Source organism: Agrilus planipennis, unplaced genomic scaffold, assembly GCF_000699045.2.
Source record: "Agrilus planipennis isolate EAB-ADULT unplaced genomic scaffold, Apla_2.0 scaffold355, whole genome shotgun sequence".
NCBI lineage: Eukaryota > Metazoa > Arthropoda > Insecta > Coleoptera > Buprestidae > Agrilus > Agrilus planipennis.
This window is the reverse complement of record NW_020440754.1, coordinates 73,041-87,312: the sequence shown is the minus strand read 5'-3', so window position 1 is coordinate 87,312 and position 14,272 is coordinate 73,041. Positions and strand designations below refer to the sequence as shown.

Below are 14,272 nucleotides of genomic sequence, written 5' to 3'. Positions count from 1 at the left end.
GCCACACTAAACCATGAGTTGTAAAAATAAATAAAATATACAGCTATTTACAGTAATAGTATCTTTTTTAACTTACAACTATATATTTTTAACTTTAAATTAAGTTTTCGAAATCGTTTTGTTAATACTATGACACAATTAGATCTGAAGGTACAAAATCTTTATTCATGTGTTTAAGGAAAAGGTGAATTTGCTTGAAAGTAGGCCTTGATGTGTTCTCCCTTCTCCAGCACTGGCACATAAGTTCGTAAAGTTCCGATGGACAAATTGTAGGTTTATTTAGAAGTACCTGAAACACAATAATAAACAATTATTACGCAATTACAATAAGTAGGTCATTATTTAAAATTGTTCAAAAATATTGTCATCCTGACACAACGTGTTATTTTTTCTCTAATTTAATATTATTTATTTGTTCGTTATCTTGTACAAAACGCTCATTATTCTTTTTTCAAAAATATAATTGTCGATAATTTTTACTGTTGTATGTTCGCGATTGTTTTGCCTAGTGTGATACGAACTTTACTAGCCATTTGTTGTTTGTGAACATAAATCGTGAATATTCGGAGATAATCGACCTTACGATTCGGTATTCATACATTACTACTATTCATATAAATACATTGTCTTAATAATTCGTGTTTTCACGTGTTTCACGCGTACCTAATTTAATCGCGACCGGGGTGTTTTAATTAGACTTTGATTACAATAATTACGAAAATTATCGTACGTTTAGTGCTCTGTCATTTGAAGTTGCGACCAGATTGGCTGAGAATTCTTTTACGGAAAGAAAATGCATGTAAGTTTTTCATTCCGTATATATGTATGTATAAGTATTACACATAATATGGAGGAAGATGAAGCAGGATTTCGACAATGAATTAAAAAGTATCAATATAATCTGTATAAAAATAATTAACAAGAGTCTTGAATTTTATTGTTGGTATTTTAGTTACATTATTAAAATATTTAGCAAAGAAAATACCTACAATATTTCAGAAAGAACTTTCTGGAAATAATGCGAGACATCGACATGAAAAGGGTTTGATATTTTAATTAGTCGCAAAAATTGGTTATTCTCAATATTGTGGCTTTGTTTTTTAATTGAATACACTTACGATCTACTGTTTTCCGATTGAATAAAGATATTAGAAAATTAATCTTGTAGGTGCCTATAAGTGGGAGGGGGGTGATTTATTAAATTTTATCGCAGGGTGGTTTCTATTGGCACAACTATTGACCTAAAAAACTTTATTTTGTACATGTTCTGTAATTTTTTATTATCTACAAATTAATATGAATAAAAATACTTTATATGAATTTGAACCCATATAAAAGTTGCATTAATTTCTGACTAAAATACATTTTATACAGTTCATGAAATAAGATTCGATCTGTAAATGTTCGCGACGAACTAATTGCACATATCGATATACCAGAACTGTTAAGAAAAGTTTTGCACAAAATAAATTAATGATCGCTGTTTTCTTATTTTAAAAGAAAAATTGCCCATATTGTTTCATAAATTAATACAAACAATTATTGGCGTAAGTATATTGTGCTTTTGTAGGTTTTTAATATAATAATAATTGTTCAGTAAACTGTTAAATTTTTGTTTGGGTAATTAAGTAACTAACAATCATTTTGGTAATGGCTTTGGCGGTCAGTTGGTGAACTAGAGCTATCCTGATCGGGGACTAAAGGACGTCGTCGGTTGCTTCCTAACGTTTCACTAGGACGAACGGCGAACTTCTTCAGAGATTCTTCCATCTGTGATGCTGGATGTAGAATACAGTCAAAGATGGAAGGACTTTTGAAGAAGCTTACCACTCGTGGTAGCGAAACGTTAGGAGCTACTCTAGGCCTGAATCAGGACAGCAAAATCGTTTTTGCATTTAATCTTTTGTTTTTGTCTTTNCTGTATAAAAATAAGTAGGAAGAGTTTTGAATTTTATTATTAGTATTATAGTTAGATTATTAAAATATTTAGGAAAGAAGATACCTACAATATTTCAGAAAGAACTTTCTGGAAATAATGCGAAACATCGACATGAAAAGGATTTGATATTTTAATTAGTCGCAAAAAATTGGTTATTTTAGATATTGTGGCTTTGTTTTCTAATTGAATATACTTACGATCTACTGTTTTCAGTTTGAATGAAGATATTAGAAAAACAATATTGTAGGTGCCTAGAAGTGGGAGGGGGGGTGATTTATTAAATTTTATCGTAGGGTGGTTTCTATTAGCACAATTACTGACCGAAAAAGCTTAATTTTCTATATGTTCTGTAATTTTTTAATATCTATAAATGAATATGAACAAAAATACTTTAACACCAAATTCATATAAAGCATATAAAAGTCGCATTAATTTCTAACTGAAATTTGTAAGATACATTTTATACAGTTCATGAAATAAGATTCGATCTGTAAATGTTCGCGACTGTTTTTTCTAGTGTGATACTAACTTTACTAGCTGCTTGCTGTTTGTGAACATGTCATTTTAGAATGTCCCAACTATTGTACGTACACCCATTTGAGCCACAATCCCAGCAAAGAGATGGTTTGAGGGTTTTGGAGTTACGGTAATTAAACATAGGTCTACCTCCACCCCTCTTAACACATGTTTTTGCTTTTAATATGCATCTAACCGGTTCTTCATGTCTGAAAATGTGTCATCCTTCTGTATTCCTTCTCATTTTCATACCTCTTAAGTTCTGACTTTCTCATTTTCCGCAGTGTAACAGCCACACTAAACCATGCTCCAAACATACACCCCATTAATAATCGTTTTGAATTTCCAAATTTACCGATCTTGAGCATTCGTGATTTTCCATTGATAAAAAGTTCAGCAAGTATGTCTTTACTTAGGTACTTATCGCATGCATATGTACTAGTGGGTACAAGGTGTACATTTTAACATTCCGCGCCATATTTACTTACCTGAAGTTCTCCACCGTAATACATGTGCTCGGCGTTCTGAATAACTAGCTCGTTAGTCAAATGGTGGAATGGTTTCTCGCAAGCATAATGTAATATTTCCCAAAGCGTCACTGCAAACGCCCACACGCTGCTTGAGCAAAGGTATCGATCCTGTGAATTAATAAAAAAGGAAATATTTCAAATTGAATTTGCATTCCTTCCACGACAATTTACTCTCTCGGACGAATTGGCAGAGCGTTTCTGTTTTCTTAAGTACTTTTTGTTCTGAAAGCGTAATGGAGTGATAGACACCATTATAGGTACATTGGACTGTAAAAGATTCGGAATAGCACAAACATCTTTGTACAATGTACCTATGTTTGCTTTTTATTTACTAAAATCACTTTGCCTTCTGGCTGTAAAAACACTTACAAAAACCTATTTTGGAGAGTATGCAACCCAATTTGCGCCGCAGATTGCGACGGAAGTTTCGCTGGTCATGCAACGGAAACTGCGCGCGCAACTGCCAATGGTCAAAGTCAAGTGATATAACTTCTATAGCGTGTCGATATGTAAGTGCAAACGCCATCTTTTATTTTGATGTAGTAGTTATAAGTTTGTTTTGGTTTATTTACTTCCTATAGTGACCCATTTCTTCTTTGTTTTTTGCTTAAAAAGCAGAGTAGTTTGTTTTTATTCCAGGGGGAAAAGAAAAACAAAAAATAAGGAAAATTTAGTTCATTTGTAGCTTGCGTCGTTCCAGATAGAAAATGCATAAAATGTAAACAAAGAGCATTTTAACTAAGTGTAAAATCCAATCTCGTCCGGTAGATTTTAATTTAAATTAAAGCCAGCTTGAGCCTTGGAAATGAGAAAGTACGAATTAGAAATGGAAATTAAAGAAAACCTTTTCAAATCAAAGTCGCGAGTACAAATGAATAAAATTTGAACTGAACAACGTAAGACTTGGATCCTCCAACATAGAAAACGTTTAATTAACAGTTCCAAATTAACCACAGACTTCAAATTATTCAAGCATTTTTTTCTGTTGACGTTTAAGTTTTCGAATGTTTGAAAAGCGTGAGGAAAATCATTTTTCAATTTTTCACGAACGGCCTTTTAGAGACGCGTCAAATTTCTATATTGGAACTGAAATATTTAGTAACTAAGTTGACTTACCAGGAGGATGCTTTCCCACGGAAGCCATCTGATGGGTGCGGGAGGTCGACCCCCGATTTCTGCATAGTCTTTTTTGTATTGCGGTTTGCACATGGCAACGTCGGCTATTTTCACGACGTAGCCTCGTCCTACTAAACAGTTCCTGAAGGAAAAAGGCAAGAGATTTATAATAGAGAACCGCCGGTTCAAAAGGAGCATTTCGGTGCAGTTTACCTTGCAGCTAAGTCTTTATGAACGACGTGCTTCGATTCCAAATACCTCATTCCCCAGGCTATTTGAGTGGCCATAAAAATTAAACAGCCGATGCTGGAACAGTAGCGAAAACGGCGGTTAAGAGTTATACTTGATGTTATCTAGACTTTTACGTTTTTCTAATGCTTGTAACGAGGCTAATAATGAAATACGAGCGGAATTTATATTCAACATCCGATGTTCTGATGCTTATAGTTTACAAAGATGGAAGAACTGTTCTTCCTGTGATATTTTAATTAATAAATAAGAACATTGTGCAATAACACAATAAATTGTGAAAGAGGTTAATTATTGTTTCGTTTAATTATTATCATTCGATTATCGAACCCTTTTAGGCGTTTTTATTTGGATCTTACGATCGGTTTAATTAATCGAATAAAAATCCAAATAATGACACTTTGCCACTAGTAACAACAACAACTTATTACCTTAACGGATTGGTGCTAGAGCATCTCGTACTTCCACTTTTCTTAATAATAAATTGTAAATATTCGGCAAGGTCCCCCATATCGCCATATTCGATTATAGTCCAAGGGGGTTGTTCTGCTGTACAGACCCCCAACACCCTACAAAGGCTGGGATCTGTCAAACCAGCGAGAAATCGAAGTTCTCGTAATGATTCTATTGACGCTGTTACTACGTTGTTTTTCACCCTGTTGGTTTCCACAGGGGATGGCGTTCGGACGACCACTAAACGCCCAACACCGGCAATTATGTCTTCTAGTCTTTCAGTCTCGCACAGTCTTATCTGAAAGGTCAGTAAGATTCCAAAACAATTCTACTTATAGTTCTTTACATTTTCTGTGATGTTGTATTCTAATAATTCTAATTTGGTGTGCAGATAGCTATGGAGTTCAATTTTGAAATAAATTTTTGAAAATTGAGAAAACTCCCAACGAGTCTAATTTCTAACACTTGAGACCATGATGAGAATCCCCTTTAAACAATTGCAACCTACCGCTTCCTGCGGAATTAGTTTTGTCCAAAATGTAATGTTTGTTATAACCAATAGGTGGTCTCGGTAGTATTGCATTAATTACAGTATTAATTTAGATTAGGTACGTTCCTAACGTATAGTTACTCCAGGGCCCTATCGTGAATGATAATCAACAACGTCCGTGTTATCTAGATGTCCTAATGCACACGGAGATACAGCGGCTATAGCTTTTCCGTGCCCCAACATTATTTGCATGTAACGCATGTCTACCGTCGAGGAAATCATTAGCGTACAAACTTGCGAGGCTGCAAATAACAAATATACCATGACGATGAATAAAACTGTACATGGTACCTTGTTGTTAGTTCCAATTTTACTAAATCGATCAAGTTGTTTTATGAATAGGTTTTGGAGGGTTTTGGATAACCATTAACTCGCGATTAATGATTCAATGGTAAAATTTCCAGTGTTTTTCTGGTTAGGTTAATATACTGAATACAGGGCTCTGGCCGAGTTCGTCATGGTACTTCCCACAACCTACATTCCCTAGACAAAAATATTGTCTCTGAAAGCGTCTCTCACAGTCTTTCACAGTCCCTCAGTTATTGCCTAGGTGTTCTTATGGATCTCTCACAGTCTCTGTATGAGAGACTCGAACGATAAAATTGTTAATTCAGTGATTCGAGTCTCTCACAGAGAGACTGAATTAATAAAACTGAAAAATTGAGAGACTCGAGTCTCTCGTAGAAAGACTGGGATCTCTGAAGTATGTTGAACTTAGAAAATTTTAACCATGTCTATCGAGACACCACTTATTGAGAGATTCGAGTCTCTCGTTCAGAGACTGGATACGAAATGAGAATCTCTCTATGAGCGACTCAAGTCTCTCGTTTACAGACGCTAAACAGTTTTTTTGTCAGTCTCTCGATAGTCTCTCTCAGCGACACCAGAGAGACTCGGTGAAAGATGGAGACTCGAGTCTCACTTTCAGAGACTCTGAAAGACTGAACATTTTTTTGCTCGGGTTACTTAACTGGGCCGCACAAGGTGGTTCTGCGCACTGCTTCGGAAAACTGTCTCGCTTTTTCTGCACCTATTTGTGAATTAAATGTATGTTTGCATAAGGTTTTTATAGATACATTATTTTCGATAATTTTCATGTAAAGTACACCTATTGTCTTAGTATTTATTTTCGTTTTGAGGTCTACTTATCTAGTTTAAATTAAGAAAAAGGATTGAAATGTGAATAGGCAATAAATTTGTAACAAATAACGTACTTCTCCTGCATGACACGACCCTATTTTCTCCAAGGGTTTAAGACAGTATCTTGGAATCGGAATAAGTTCTTCTTCCTTACAGCAATATTTATGGCCCATGCTTGGAGCTATGTTCCAGCATACCACAGGTGGCAGGATCTGAAAATTCCAACAAAATATGTTCGTCCTTACGAAATATATGTGAGTAAATTACTTCGAAATAGCTCATTACGTGTCGCTACATTCAACAATGTTTACTGTGAAATATTTCATCAAATTTTTTGCTAATTTAACAGTAAACTATACTTCATTTACTTTCTCTAGCGAAGTGCCCCTTCCAATGTCATGGATGCGCGATGGCAAATCGTAGGTAGGAAGAAAAAAGCTCATTATACTCTCGACTCTTATTCATTAAACATACTTTTTCATAGAGTACCTGCCAAAAGTTTTGTTCAATCATGAATAGTATTGCGAGTCGAAAACAAGCGTTAAGGCCTTTAATATGTCTTTAAATATAAATAAACATCTCGTTGATATTTTCAGTAGTAAATGGTACCAATAACAGCACATTTGAGCAATGCAATTGTAGTGGATAAAACGGTCATTTTTTCCGTGCAGTACTGTACGGATTATACGCTCCTCACCGGTTGAGAGTTTGGCCGAGAGTTGTCTCCTTCCTTTTCTGGCCCAGTGCTGTTCTTTTCTACTTTGCGCCGGTCAAACTGTAGGTCACATCGCTACAGAAAGTAAACGAAGTATAAAATGGTGAATATATCGACAAAGGTCGACTTTTTACGTAAAAGCTGAAAATATGTGAATATAAAGAAACATTTGTTTCACGTATTTCAATGCTCCATCTCTCGAACACGACTACCAATAAACATTAGGGTGTATGTAAAATGTAAAAGCAGCCGATAGCTTGCTTTGCAAATACAAATTCGCTATCGGCAGAATGCAGTCGGCCGCGTGTGCAAATCGGCAAACAAAAATTGTAATATTCAATTTATATTCCGGTTCGAAACGTCGCCGTCGTGCCAGTCGTCTACGTCCTAGAGAAGTAATGCTTACTGGTAGTCGTAGTAGTAGGCTACTTGAAGCAAATAAAATTGTTAAAGCAGTGAAGTAAACTTCGATATCACATCTGCCTTGTGCCATTGTTTTTGCCAACGACAAATTGCCACAGACTACGGAATAATACAGGGACAGAGTATAAACTACAAGGGGGAGGTTGTAGGTACAGAGGAGGAGGCTGTAGGTACAGAGGATAGGGAATCTTGTGCTTAAATTCTATTGGCTACTCGTACACTCGATTACAGTGTAATCATGACTTCATTTGTCGTCATCATCACCATGATAATGTCGTCAGTCCTAAGACTGGTTGGTCACGCACTTCCACTCCTTCCTATTGTGAGTTAAACTTCACAATCTCCTAAATCTAGAACACTAGGTCTATCTTTCCTCTCTTAACTCCTGTAACTGCCTCTAATATGTCTCTTACTGGACCTTCTTGCCTGAAAACATGTCCTACAACCTATCTCGCCTATTTTTTATTGACTTCCATAAAGTCCTCTGTTCTCCTATTCTTTCTAATACCTCTTCATTTTTAACCTTCTCTATCCACGGTATCCTCATCATTCGCCTGTAACACCACATTTCGAACGCCTCTAACCTTTTTTTTTCCGCCGCGCCCACCGTGTATGTTTCGCACCCGTACAACGCCGCACTACAAACAGACCTTTAACAATCTTTTTCGAATTTCTAAATTAATCGTTCGCGAGCATAGAAGTGACTTCTTTTTATTAAAGGCGACTCGACCCTGCGCTATCCTCTGCTTTGTATCCCTACTACTCCTTCCGTGCTGACTTATCTAACTTCCTAGTTACCTAAAATCAGCCACTTCTAATATTTCGTCTCCTATCTTTATATTCGCTCTTTCCCTACCTTTTTTTCCTTGCATACCAGTATTTTTGTTTTACTTCGTTTGTCGTAGTCCATGCAAACTGTCTCCGAATACTAATACATTATTGCTTGTCACAGGGGTATTAATACCTTACCAAGAAAGTTGTGTGTTAAACTCATTGGTTTCTAATCGTATCGTACATCAATTGATACCTACTTAATCAATTAAAACAATACTCTCATTGATGTGACACGGATATTGATAAATAATATAAGATAGGCTTGATTAAAAATCAATAAGTTATTTGACATTGAATTCGCCCATTCAATTTATTTAACACCCTGTGTAAAAACCAGACGGTCTATCGTTCTTTTGTTGAAATATCTGTAACTCACCCTTTGTTTTTCACGTGGCGCCGTGTGATATCGTTTCTTCGTTGTTTTACTTCCATCGACTTTTGGAAAGAAGCTCCCCAAATCGATAAGATTCGATTTGGGACTAGCATTAGGAGTCCCCTGTAGGCTGTGGTAGTGCGGAGGTGATTCCTCGATGTATACAGGACCTTCTTGCCAGTATCCTTCGGTCATGTCCATGGGTGGAGGTGTTTCCAATGACAGAACCGGTTCTGGCATCGTGGTGAAATCCTTCATCACTTCTATCTTGTCTGAGAAATACGAGTTTACTAAAGGCGTCTGATACTGATCGGTACAATTTGCTGAATGTATTGAATTGTGATGACTCGGCGGTCCTTGACTCAAAGGTGTTGGATGGTCGCTTCCTTCGGTGTTATTAGCCGAGGAAAAGTTCATTAAGAGACCCTGTAAACAAATGGGCAAATTACGGGACAATTTAGTGCTTAATTTTCGTTAGGTGTTGTCAATTGCCTGATATTCAATAACTTCCTCTGATTTTGCAATTAGACACTCGTGAAATATTATTGATAATTTATAAGCAAATTTTCGCTGACGGTGATATTTTGTATAAATATTTTGAAAGAAGTTATTTCATGAAGTATTTGTCGAGCAGAATTATCTAGATTGTTTCGAAAAGGATGATTTGTACAACAGAAGAAATAGCTGGAGTGTGAAAAATATTTAGAGGTGCTGCGCTGGCGGAGATAAAATTGCTGGCATATTTTTAAATGCGTTGCTTGCTGCAAAAACTTCCTGTTTGTCTAACGGTTTCGCTTTATATAGGACTATTTTTGTTTTTTAATGAAACGTGTTTCGGATGGTTTCAACGTTACCGAGGGAGCAAAGCAGAAACTGTAACTTGTTTTGTGAAATTTTTCTTCCTTGTAAGTAGGTATCCATTCCTGACGTCACATTGAGAACACACTGTCGTAGTTTATCTACTTTCGTAATATTATTCACAGTTTAAAAGCAGTTTTAAAGGGCTCTCAAATGGGTTTAAAATAAAAATTTTTAATTTTGTTGACTGGCGTTAGAAAAGTCGATATCTATTGAAGAATTTCGTGATTTTTTTTGCTCAGATATGTAGGCTTTATTTTAGTAAGCCACCATTGAATTGTGTGGCTTCAATTTTAAAAAATCTGGTTTCATATTAAAGTTAAGTTCTAGACTTAGCACTGATTATTGTTTTGTGTGTTGTTGGAGAGGTAAAGTCCATGAAGATAAAGGCGAGCACGTTTTCATTTCTGAAAGAAAATGAGCGTCTTTCGAACACTTGAAGCAGATATATGACCGTATTAAAAATAATAACTTTCTGAAACGCTTTTGCCAAACGGCAGGTATGGCATAATACGTGAGGATAATATATCACGGCCCTTCTAGACGAAGAATGTTTGATTTATTATTAAAATAAATCATTTCCGAAATGTCACTTATGTATAACCGCTATGGCCGGCCCCGTTGTATATGTTCAATTTCAGTCAGTGAATTCTTTCATGACCAAAGATATCCCAAATAAAACGGATTTTTAAAGTAATTACTCACTCCAATGCTTGCCTTTTAAGTAAGGATAAGCCTATTCACCGGTACCGTACCGTTGACTAAAGAGCTATTCACCGGTACTGTACCGGTGGCTAAGAAGCTATACGCCGGTGCTGTACCGGTGATCAAGAAGATATTAGCCATTATTGTACGGCGAATAAGAAGCTATAAGCCGGTATGGTACCAGTGACTAGGAAGCTATTCGCCGGTACTGTACCGGTGATCAAGAAAATATTAGCCGGTAATGTACGGCGAATAAGAAGCTATAAGCCGGTATGGTACCAGTAACTAGGAAGCTATTCGCCGGTACTGTACCGGTGATCAAGAAAATATTAGCCGGTATTGTACGGCGAATAAGAAGCTATAAGCCGGTATGGTACCAGTGACTAGGAAGCTATTCGCCGGTACTGTACCGGTGATCAAGAAAATATTAGCCGGTATTGTACGGCGAATAAGAAGCTATAAGCCGGTATGGTACCAGTGACTAGGAAGCTATTCGCCGGTACTGTACCGGTGATCAAGAAGATATTCGCCGGTATTGTACTGGTGATTAAAAAATGTTTCTTTCCAGTCGTCGGTACAATACCAGCGAATAGCTTCTTGATCACCTGTACAGTACCGGCGAATAGCTTCCGAGTTACAGGTACAATACCGGTTAATAGCTCTTTATTCACTGGTACAGTGCCGGCAAATGTTCTCTTAGTCGCTGGTACAATATCGGCGAATAACTTCTTAGTCATTGGTATAGTACCGGCGAATAGCTTCTTAATCACCGATATAACACCTAAAAGTACCTTCTTAGTTACTGGTACAATGCTGGCGAATATCTTCTTAGTGACTGGCACAATAGCAACGAATAGCTTTTTAGTCACTGTATAGTACCGGCGAATAGCTTCTTAGCTACTGGTACACTACCAGCGAATAGCTTCTTAACTACCGCAATCACCGGTACGGTACCGGTAAATAGACACATCGTTTAAGTAATTTTATGGTTGAGGTTAATTATGGATTACTAAAAATGTTGTGCAAAAGTTCTAACGAATAAAATGTCACTTTAAACGGTTTTTTATAAAAAGTTGGCTATAAAGTTTAGTAATAATGCGGTAAGTTAAAACTGCAAAGTAAAAGTCGCGTTTTGGCTTAAAGTTTTACCTTCATGTTGAGCGTGACCCCGAAAGGATTTCTTAAGAGCGTAGGAGATCCTTGGAGCTTATGCCGTCGGCTGACTAGAAGAATGACCACAAAAACAACCAGAAGGAGAAGCATTATTGCCGTTAGCACTCCAACTACAACCTCGGTATAAGAACCTTCCTTCTTGCGTGCTGTTACTGTAAAATCGTTTCGGTTTTAGTTTATGTTTCAAAAAGTAGAGAAAGTAAATTCGCTCTGGGGATCCGAGATTAATATCGACCGCTCCAACTTGTTCTGAAAAAGGCATGAAATATTGGAAGTTTTGTTGCGAAACTTCTAGATTTCATCTCCTCAAATGTCTGGGGTGTCATTACATTTTGCCAGGAGAAAACCAACAAAATAAATAGGTACAAGTAAAATTCTAAATTAGATTTTATTTATTCCTGTAACTAAGGGCCTTTTGATGAAGCAATCTTGTTTTTAAAAAAACCCTGATACCTGAACGAAATTGAAAGCAATTTTCTGGCAAGTATATCAAATTACGTTCGTATAGTTTTTACGAGAATTCTGAAAATTATATTTCTTTAACAAGATCAACATTCGAAAGAGATACGTTTTTTTAAAGAAATAACTTCAGCACTGCCAAGAAAAACAGTGGCAACAAAAACAAGAGAAACAAAAGAGAACCCCAACATAAATCAACAAAAGAAATTCATTTGGTAATTGTGTTGTTTCTTTATTTGCTGGATAATCTGAATAAACTGAATGAAGTATTAACAAAGGAAGAATAAAATTCAAGGTATTGACCAAAAAAAAATATAATAAAAGAGCTGCCGAAAAGCGTTGCGTTCAAACGTAAATGAAAAATTGATTTATTCGTTGCGTGATGCCTGGAAATTAAATTAGACTGTTTAATATCAATGACAAGATAATAAGTGACTAACCATTTAGGTATAAACATTTACTGAAACTTTCTTTTCAAAAACGATACTAGAGTTATGAATAATGGATAATATGTTTATGCTGGGTAGGGTAGGCACGCAGATGGATTTTTCAAATAAAATACAGACACAACTGAATTAATTGTTTAATACATTATTATCGGTCTTCACAGTATTTACCCTCTAACTCTATACGCAGTTTTCATCGCCTTTCCCACCCTATCAGGATTTACATCAAAAATAAAAGAAAATCTACTGACAAGAAAATGAAACAAAAGAGGACGTCAGTCGCAAAATATGACAAGAGAGCAAAGAAAAATGGAAAAATTTAGAAAAATAACCATAAAAGATATGTCCCTTTATATCTATATGCGTAAGTGGGGGGTTTTGTTTTGAGTGGGATTATTCAAGATTTTATAACCGGTGTTGTTTTCGAAATCGTTGAATATTATGATTGGTCGATGTTGATTCACAAATAATATCGGATCTCTTAGTCAATAAATAATCTGGAGTTACACTCTAACGGCTTATCTATACACATAAAAAGACAAATAAAATATAACACAGGCATAGAACAGGAGTGAACGAACAATTCTAATTGAAAACGAAAAGTAATTTTTGTTTAATCTAACACATGCTAATCCTTTTGTTTGTTGTTTTATTGATCCTTGAATTACATATTAAACTAATATTACTAAGTTCTTAATTGGATTTAGTCGTTACGATCCAGAATTGCCTCTCCTATTCGGTAAGTTCGCGGATGAAAGTCTTTTATCTAAAGTTTAGTCATCTTTCTTGGTTGAGGCAGTCCCAGCAAAAAATTGCAGTGAAACATGTCAACAAAAACCTTAAATAAAGGGCTCCAGTCACGGACTCAACCAAAGAATTGAGTCAAACTTAGATCAAGACCATATTTAATTTTATATATCGTTTTAAGGGTCAATGTTGTTTCAAATGATTCGTAAAAAAGAAGGACAAGAAACGTAAGCGTTTATTTAATTGTTAATGGTTTTAAGACTTAGAAATTAACCGGTTTAGTGTGTGAAATATGAATCGTTCGTTTTCTCCTGGGGTGTTTTGTGTACTTGTAAGGCTTAAGGGAGCTTACTTGTCTCGAAGGCATCGAAGTTACTCTGACCAACAGAATTGATGACGACCTCGTGTTCGGCATTTTGTGGTTCCTCCTCTTCCGTAATGTTCCAGGCAATGGGCACTAAAACACGAACTTATCGGTTACCCCCAAGTTTACCGAGTGCTTTGCCACAAAGGCACTGATGTGTCACCAAGATAGATCACGGCTTATGCCTTCCCAAATAGATGGCTCTTATTCTCGGACAGTTCGAACTGTGCGTCCTATCGCAAGTCCCTTTTTCATTATTATATGCCTACGGAGAACTTGTTTTTTTTCCCGGCTCTTTTGGCCAATGCGATTTATGTAGCTACACCACATCCGCCACTACGTCAGCCTAAGATTAAAAGATGAAACTGCGGTCCTACTTTATGATTTCTACCACCTCTTATAATAAACAGAACTCAAAAGGGTTGCAAAATAGATATTTAATGAAATATGTGTGTAAAGAATGGATTATTTTATCAAGTGGCGATAGTATTTATACTTCGTTTAGTTTCTGTAGCGATGTGACCTTCAGTTTGACCGGCGCAAAGTAGAAAAGAACAGCACTAGGCCAGAAAAGGAAGGAGACAACTCTCGGCCAAACTCTTAACCGGTGAGGAGCGTATAATCCGTACAGTACAGCGCAGAAAAATTGACCGTTTTATCCACTACAACTGCATTGCTCAAA

At 36.2% G+C, this 14,272-nt stretch overlaps 1 protein-coding gene across 1 annotated transcript in view; it reads right to left on the bottom strand.

The window, feature by feature from the left end:
* Positions 1 to 123: 123 nt before the first annotated feature.
* Positions 124 to 14,272, bottom strand: part of LOC108742768 (discoidin domain-containing receptor 2-like) — a 53,110-nt gene continuing 38,961 nt past the window's right edge. Inside the window, exons 7-15 of the mRNA XM_025979889.1 lie at positions 13,579 to 13,683; positions 11,551 to 11,726; positions 8,842 to 9,264; positions 6,568 to 6,705; positions 4,782 to 5,101; positions 4,315 to 4,407; positions 4,102 to 4,243; positions 2,944 to 3,093; positions 124 to 289 (exon numbers count right to left, since the gene is read on the bottom strand). Of these exons, the coding sequence (XP_025835674.1) occupies positions 128 to 289; positions 2,944 to 3,093; positions 4,102 to 4,243; positions 4,315 to 4,407; positions 4,782 to 5,101; positions 6,568 to 6,705; positions 8,842 to 9,264; positions 11,551 to 11,726; positions 13,579 to 13,683 (1,709 nt within the window). The 3' untranslated portion in view covers positions 124 to 127. The remainder of the gene's footprint in view (positions 290 to 2,943; positions 3,094 to 4,101; positions 4,244 to 4,314; positions 4,408 to 4,781; positions 5,102 to 6,567; positions 6,706 to 8,841; positions 9,265 to 11,550; positions 11,727 to 13,578; positions 13,684 to 14,272) is intronic.